This window comes from Cupressus sempervirens, chromosome 1 (genome assembly GCF_028749045.1).
Source record: "Cupressus sempervirens isolate cs-2001-9-10 chromosome 1, ASM2874904v1, whole genome shotgun sequence".
Classification (NCBI taxonomy): domain Eukaryota; kingdom Viridiplantae; phylum Streptophyta; class Pinopsida; order Cupressales; family Cupressaceae; genus Cupressus; species Cupressus sempervirens.
The window spans coordinates 359,137,510-359,146,666 of record NC_143118.1 but is presented as its reverse complement, the minus strand read 5'-3'; the positions used below and the strand labels follow the sequence as shown (position 1 = coordinate 359,146,666).

General features: G+C 31.9%; 1 protein-coding gene across 1 annotated transcript; it reads right to left on the bottom strand.

Annotated features, from left to right (window-relative positions):
• Window positions 1-4,150: 4,150 nt before the first annotated feature.
• Window positions 4,151-8,689, bottom strand: LOC149577739 (plant cysteine oxidase 1-like). Its single transcript, XM_089797804.1, is given in 3 exon segments — window positions 4,151-4,370; window positions 4,498-4,855; window positions 8,686-8,689. Coding segments are annotated over 3 exon segments (582 nt in total).
• Window positions 8,690-9,157: the final 468 nt, after the last annotated feature.

Sequence of the window (9,157 nt, the reverse complement as noted above, 5' to 3'; positions counted from 1 at the left end):
TCTTTATTTGTTTTTATAACTTAGAAAGTTTCGAAAATGTAGATTCTTTTTATGCCCCAAAAGATGAAGTGTGAGATATTGTAATGATTAATTGATCCTTTTCATTCAAGATTGTGTTTGTTGTTTTAAGCATGCATTCCAAGAAAAATTTGATTTTAATCCATGATATTCAAGATTAATTTAAGCGACATACATTCAAAGACAAGTGTTTAAACATTCAAGTTCATTTTAGCAACATGCATTCAAAAAGAAGTGTTTAAACATTCAAGTTCATTTTCTAAGAGCATTAAACCATGTAAGGAGAACCTGCAAGAAACATGGTTAGTGGTTTCATAGATGCTCCAATCTACAAAGCTACAAAAGCCAATTCGATTAGTCACCCAAAAAATTTCAAAAATTGAAGCTTAACTATAGGAAAAATAAAATCAACTTTTTTTGTTCTTTTTCATAGGCGTAACAATGCTTAGAAAAACCTCTACTCTATGGAACCACCAAAAGTTTAAATAAAAAGTGCAGAGATTACTAAGCCACATAAATGCTAAAATAGAAATGATGATGGTTCAGAGAGACAAAAATAACTAGGCAGAGATGATAGTTAACTAGGCAGGGACGCTAAAATGTGGAGACGCTAAATTGCGAAGATGCTAAACTATGAAAATAATAGATAATTAGGAAGAGACGCTAAATTGCGGAGATGATAATTAATTAGGTAGAGGGAGACAACAGTTAACCAGGTAGAGATGTTAAATTGCGGAGATGATAATTAACCAGATGGAGATGATAGTTAACCATGCAAAGATGATAGTTAATTAGGCAGAGATGCTAAATTGTGGAGACGACAATTTACCAGGCGGAGACGCTAAACTATGGAGACAACAGTTGATCAGGTAGAGACGATAGTTAACCAGGCAGAAATGATAGTTAACTAGGTAGAGATACTAAACTACGAAGACGACACTGTGCATAAACAGAACTGATAGGTGCAATTTTTTTCAGAAAAATTTTGTTTTTGGTATTTTTTTTTGATATTTGAGGATATGTTTTCTTCCCAAATGCATCTTTCAACCTACAAAAATAAGAAAAACACCTTGCAACCCACTCAAACAACAACAAATGTTAGATCATTAGTTTGTAAGAACAAAAAATAGATTGAAATGGATGAATGAATGACCCATAGTGGGGTCCCACTGGGAATGCCAGAATGTTTACACTAATTTAGTATGCAAGTAAACACTTAACTAAATGAAACAAAAGCATTAACATTAACTAAATTAACATAAACCTCAAGATAGACAAAGAAGAAACAACTCAAATGAGAATATGAGTAATTAAGGGGCTCTCTCAATGAGATTGTTCTCTTGTTTTAGGGATATGTCTATTTTCTTAGATTTGGTATGTATGCTCAAATACTCAAAATAGCTTCAATGGAGGATTTGGATTTTGGATGTGGATATATGGTGGTTGATGTGAAACTTGCTCTCAAAACAACATTATGGCTTTAGGATGATGGAGTGTGTTAAAAATGGCTTGGGAGGGGATCCAATTTATAGGCTAAGGGCTTGAGGGTTTGAGGGCTAAGATTCAAGGATGGGGAAAAGCTCATGGAGGGCTCAGATTGCATGAGAGGAGAGCACATGGATTGTGCTTCCTTACAGCCAATTAGGGAGTGACACATGTCACAGGGTCATTGGTTAGAGCAAGAGGGATTGAGGGGTCAACAAAAGAGGCTCAAAGCTCATAAAGACCCTCATAATGGCTTGTAAGAGCAATGAATGGACTTGTAACAGTCATTTATGGCTTTGTGGGTTTCATAAAATTTTATGGTTGGGATATTTTGAGGGGATAACCTTTGGCTTGGCTTAGGAAAGTCTTAAACTTGTTTAGGATTGTGCAAATGATTAAGAGTAGGATTAGAAATGGTTTAGGATTAGATTAGGAATGTTAGCGATGGGCAAGTGGATGGCATTTATGAGGGTGGGTGAGTTAGTAGCTAATCTTGGTTAGTATGGGTGGATGGGGTGGATTAGGCTAAATGGAGGATTAGAGATAGGCTTAGGATGAGGATGAAGACTTTCTAGAAGAGTCTAGAACTTCCTAGGATGAGGATAAATAAAATTTATGTATTTCAAAGGTTTGGGTTGAGGAGATATTTATTAAAATATTTTTAATAAACATGAAGATTAATATTTAATCTTAATTAAACATTTTGAGTTGGGATTAGGGTAAGGAAATGATGGGATTAGCCTTTAATTGAAATTAAAGAAGGATTAGAAGATTTTGAAAGAGGTTAGTGGTCTTAAGAAAATTGGCCAAGTTTTGGGCAAAAAATAAATAAATAATTTATTTTGGAATTTTTGGTCAATTTATTAATTAAACAATTAATAAATAAGAAAATAATGTTTAAATAAGATTTAAACATTTTTGGGAGGGATTCCTTAATTAAATATTTTTAATTAAGATAAAGAGATTTAATGGCATAAAAATAAATAAATAAATAAAATAAATAAATAATTAATAAATGGTGATATCATCAGGGACTTTTTTCAAAAAATAAAAATACTTTATTTTCTAAAAGATTTAGGTGTCTACAACAATAACCATAATTATTTCAATGGTAAAAACCATCAAACCCTTGAGGGAAAAAGGCCCTACAAGCTATTCAAAAATTATATTTACTATTACAATTGTGATGCCATTGTGATAATAGTTCTATACAATTGAAATATGTCTATCAAAGTTTTCTAATAGTACATCATCAATCTTTCTTGGGGTGGTTTCACAATTATGACACGATTGTGAGATTAATGCTATACAACCAACAAAAGGGTTGTTAGAGAGTTCTGATAGTTAGACATCATTCATTCCTAGGGTAGCATCGTAATTGTGATGGATTGTTGTATTTATTTATTTTTAAATAAAAAATCTCCTAAAGGATATGTTCATCATGAGATGCAATAATAATCATTGTCTCTTATTATCACTTACATAAGGATATGTGCATCAAATTTATCTCATCACTGATTAGAGAAAAATATATGTAATTCATGCCCCCCCAAACATTATACAATACATGACTAAGTCAAATTTTCACATAAAGGATTTGATTCTTTTCCTTTTTTCAAAAATGACAAAGGTGTAAAAACTCAAATATTTACAAGTATACATCATCCCATGCTCACATTATTTCTAATACCTCTTTGAATTATATCTTTATCAACTCCAATGATAATTTCCATGACTTAATCAAATGATTCATAATAATGATCTGCCCATCAAGATATATTACAAACTCCTCTAGAGATTCTAAAGTCCTCATATTTGGGAAACCAAGTATAACTTTTTGATTATTCACATTATGTTGCATCATCTCTACTGTAGGGAATACATATGATTGTAATTAGAGTATATTAATAACCCTCTTTTCTTTTTAGATTCCTATAAGTAGTTTCCATTTTATGTGATCATTTTCACTTTAACACTATATTCTTTTGCAAAGCTTGTGATGGGACTAAACATTTCAAAAAAGGCATCTAGTTCCTTTTGCATATCATCTTCACTTGTCTCAAAATCCTTAGTAGTATCATAAATATTTGACACTTTTTGAATAATTTACTCATCTCCCTTAGTGTATCTTTACCTAATCCACAAGTTTAGAAAGTTTCTTCTTGTCTTTGGAAATTGTCACCATCAACATTTAGTAGTCCTTTTCTTCTAATAAATTATCTCAAACATCTTCATTCCATAAATGTCCAAGTCAAGAATTTGGATGAAAATGGCCTTTATCCATGTATCCATTTGATCATTCACAGTTTCATCCATGTCACACTCTACATGTGGAACTAGATTTTCTATAATATATCTAGCTTCTTTTACTAGTTATCCTTCTTCCTTTATTTTAACCTATCTCTTTCTACCTTTAACTTCAACTTCTTAGAGAAATTGAGTAATTCCTGAGGATTCATCTTGGTAATATCAATAGTGGTTTGAGTGTCTTCTTCTCTTTCCTCTTTTTCATTTGGACTAACCTAAATTATAGATTTTGTCTTCTTCTTTTCACTTATTTCTTGGAGGCTTGATTTCCTTTTCGTAGCAAATGTCTCTTCAACTACCATGTGAATTTATTCCTTCTTCCCTATCAATTATGGGAGCTTTATGATTGCATTAATGTATAAATGTGCCCACCAAGAAGTCCTAGATATGGACATTCAAAAAAGTAAGAGGGATTTCCTAAATAAGGTGGGGAAAGAACATCAAAAATAACAAAAGAAGTGAGTATTGTGAATGAATGAATGTTGCTTCCACTAGTTGGGTACAATATAGATGCCTTACAAGCCATGCTGAAATCACCATCCACCTTTAAAGATTCTAAACTCACTATAAATGTTTAACATGACCAAGTTGGGTTTAGGAGAACACCATTTATCTAATGATTGTAAATCCTTAAAGTCAAAAATATATTGCAAAAAGAAAAAAATTATGAGTGGTGAAAAAGATAACTTATAGTCTATTGGGAAATCATTTTTGAGGGAAAGTGTGGGATGAGAATCAAGCCAATCATAAGCTTTGATATGCATGGAGCCACATAAAATCTTGCTGAACACTATCATGTTAGCATGGTCATGTAGTGGAATAATGAGTGAAGTCCGTAGGAAAAATATGCTAATGGAGAAAGAGGGAGATTCAAGAACTTGAATGTATGTGATAGGTGGAGTCCATGTTGTTCTTATTCTTGGAGAATATTTGTTGTTTCGTCCTCTTTTATTGGGTCCCATGTTTGTTTAACACATGTTTCTATGCTACTCTATTTCCATTATCCTTCTCTCCTCAAGACAAACATCCAGTGCCCTTATTGTCTCTATAGTATGTACTACTCATGTTTGTCAACTCATTTTTAATCTTGTATAATAATTGATCTTGTATTTTCTATTATAATAACATTTTAAATATTAGGATTTTAAAATTTTGTAGGGAAGATGCTCATTACTATTTCTCTACAAAATATTCATATTCATGTGGATATGTGTTACAAAATATAACCAAAAAAGGTTCCAAACCTACAAAGTGACATTATTTTCCCATCTTCTGGTGCATGTCCTTTATGTCTCTGGCTTATCTCCCTCGCATCCAAAATAAGATTCAGCCACTCTGAATCAAGAATACACATGCAACTACATTCCATATGCATGGACATTAAGTGGAGCTGAAAAAACACATTACATTTACATTTTTTTAATAGGTATTTCTATAAGTTTTTTTTATTGTAGAGACCATCATGAATGTTTGAACTTTAGCTACTATGGCCGAGAGAATGTCCTCAACAAGCCAACAAATAAAAAGTCTTGGTTTTCTTGCATGCTGAGAATATTACCCTCACCTATAAGAGTCAAAATTAAAATGTTCATGTTGGTCTATAATTTAAAATACCTAATTAAAGTCCTCTAACGAAAATGAAAATCTATTGCATTTTCAGCTCCACTTGTTATCCTATGCATATAAATTGAGATTGCATATTGAACTAGGGCCTACTTCTACATTTCCTAAAACCAAGAGATTGGCATAGCTAATGTCTAAAAGTAGCACCATATTTACTACTACATTAATATTAAAATACAAGTGAAAAATAAACCTTCAATTTATCCTAATCCAAATATTTACCATTAGATATTTAATGTTGTCAATTTATTTACTACTACATTCCTATTGAAATACAAGTTACAAAAAAACCTTCAATTTACCCTACTCCAAATGTTTACCATTAAATATTTAATGTTTTCAATTTATTTACTATTACATTCCTTTTTTGAACTATTTTTATAGAATGCCTCAAATAAATGTGGTCTTGTGGCAAACCATGAGTGTAGGGTATGCACAAAATTGATTTCTTCAAAACACACACACACAAGTAAATGCACATGCTTGCAAATATATACACATTGGAGATGGAAATGCATGCAAATATAGGACATTTCTAGATGTATGGTCTAAAATAGTTATATTCATAGGTGGAGTTACAAAGTTGTCATGCAATCATAGGTTAATGTTGAGCTTCACTTGGTTTTGAGAATATTTTAATATTGTCTACTAATCAAGGCCAAATACATGAAGGTGGAGGCTCATTCGCCCCCTGTTTGACCCCCCCTCCACCCAACATCACCCTAAATTTCTCATTAACATCTAAAATTCATTTTTTTCATTAATCTATTAATAAAATGTAATATTCATGAATTATCACATGAACAAGAACTCAATATTGAATAACATAGGCATTTACATTCATGTCATTGATATTCTTCTTCATCCATCTCATCATTAGGATTATCCTCATTATTGACATCATCACCACCACTATCATCATCATCATCCATCTTATCATCTGGATTATTATTGTCATTGACATCATTACCACCACTATCATCATCATCATCATCATCATCATCATCTGCATCATCATCATCATCCTTTTCATCATCATCATCTTCTTCCTCATCTTCCTTTTCTTCAAGAAAATTTACATTAGGAACTTCATCAACTAACTCCTAATCATGATCATCATCTACATCATCTTCCACTTCTTCCTCTTCCTTGGTATCTTCTTCTTCCATAGCATTATAATTTATCATCCTTTCTCTTGGATCATGTCTAACAACAAATGAACAACCCAATTTATGGGGAACCTTTGAGTAAAATACCTACTCATATTGTCTTGCAAGAACACGGGGCTCATCCCCAACTGGTTCAAATAACCTTGTATTAATCATTGGAAATCCATTGTCATGTTCAATAACCGTTCTATCAAGATCATTTTGATTGAGTCATATTTTGTACCATTTGACCACAAAAGAACTAATTTGAAGGAATTAAAGTAACAGGCAGGTATATCAACCAAAATTCAATAGTACTGATTTTGAGACTCTCAAGGATGTAAGTCATTTCTAGATGAAATATTAGTCACCTAGAAGACTGAACTTATCCTAGAATCACAAGTTCTCTTTGAATCATCCAAAATTTTGATGCAAAATTTATAACCATTGCATAAAAGAGCCTTGTGGTGTTGCACTTACAACAATGTCAAACACGTATAAATTATTGCATCACGAGTTGAAAAACATATGGTTGATTAATAAATTTATAAGTACCTTAAGATCTCTTAAACCATATGCTAAATCTATTTCCTTTTGTGTAACATTGGGATCTCCATTATGATGAGCTTGTTTAACCAATTAAGACTTAGATTCCTATTTTAATATATGACCAAAATATTGACGTTGTTCAGTCCATACCATCATCCAATGATTGTTTGCAATAAAAAAGTGTATTGCATCCCACTCTTTAGCAACTATAAAAAAGTAAATAGATGACTTACAACATATTTAATTTGAAGATTAAGAATTAATTAACTATAATATTGGAGAAACAATGGATGGATTAATCTTGCAGAGGTTTGTCACAACTTTAACTTAATTCAAATATCTCTCAATTCCTTTAATCTTAATTTTAATATTAAGGGTTCTATGGTGTGAGGTATAGAACCAAGTGGTAATTTTAAGGTGGCTTCTATGTTAAGATATCATTTACATGGAAATCCCCCCCTTGGGATAAATCTTGAAAAAATGGTCTTATTCCTAAAATTAATATTTTCTTCTAGACCGCTCTTTAAGTTTTTTTTTTAACTCTTGACAATCTTCAAAAAGGGGTATTTATATAGTGAATAGATATAGTTTATGTAAGATGGAAGGTGAAGATATTAATCATATTTTCATCCACTATACATTTAGCTAGAGTGTTTGGGGAATTCTACTCTAGTACTAGAATATATTGTCAGTTCAACCTAGTAATCTTTGGGAACACTTCCAAAATTGGAAATTCCCTATTAGAAGTCCTGATATTTGTTTCCTTTGGAGTATTTCTCTTGTGGAGTTAAAGAAAATCATTAATTATGTCATGATTAATGCAATTGAAGGAAATATTTCTTGATATTTTAAGGATTAATATGGAAAGTGGTGGCATTAATAAAGGGTATTATCATTTTTCAAAGAGGTAGCTCCTCATTATTGCCAATAGGGAAGGGCACATATCCTAGGTGAAAAGTTTATTTAAGTTTAAAGAAAACTATTCTTTAAATCTTGTTACCATTTGTTGCAAAGTTATCAAAGTTGGGTATATCATGGGTGGTGATCCAAGGACGTAGGAGCCATCTAACTATAAAAAATGGAAGGAAAAATGCATAATGTGGAAAATTATTCAAAAGGTACATATATTGGGAAGTTGCATGGTTTTAAAGTGCACAATACTAAATATTTTTTAAAGAATTTGTCTAGGAAGATGCTTTCTCTTCATAGGGTTACTGTGGACTTGACAGAGGATTTCATTTCTAAAATCACTAGTCTTCCCACGGAGGGTATGAAGTTCAAAAAATAAACCATTATATCTAATGTAGCTGTCAAGAAGTTTCCTTAAAATGAAGAGGAAAAAAAATTGGTAAAGGAAGGGGATTTCTATGAGTTGGATAAGATCAAGGAAATCTAGCAAGGTGTTTTATCTTGTGTTCATGAGTACTTTATTTTGGATGGAAGATTGAGAAGGATTCATCAATTTAACCTCTTTTTTTCTAAACCATTTTAGGTATAAGGATAGGTTATCCTTCCCCTTTTATTTGAAGTATTCACTGCTTAATAACCTTAATACCCATAGAAAGAAAGAAAGTAGGCATGTACTTCATGAAGGTCTTACATTGTTAATTGAGGATTATTACAAAATGAATACAGTAATTTTTTTTCCTATGCCAAGTAATAAGAGAAAGTATTTTTGGAAAGAGACTCTAGATACAATGAGTGCCAAAAAATCAAAAAGCCATTATATCAAAATTGAGGAGGTTCATAGTGAGAATACTGACACTGGGTTGATGTTAAACTTGGAGGAGCTTAAGAAGAAAGCAAAAAAGAAAAGTAATGAGAAGACTAAACTGAAAGAAATTGAGGTTGAAGATATTGCAAAGGTTAATAGGGATGCTATGGAAGCTAAGAGAGAAGAAGAAGAGGAGGGTGAGACAGAGACTGGTTATCTCAGCTCCAATTTTGATGGGTATTTTGATAGTTGGGGAGCTTCTTTGGCTAAAGATGATGGGGAAAGTAGCAATGATGGGTCCCTAAAAATGGAA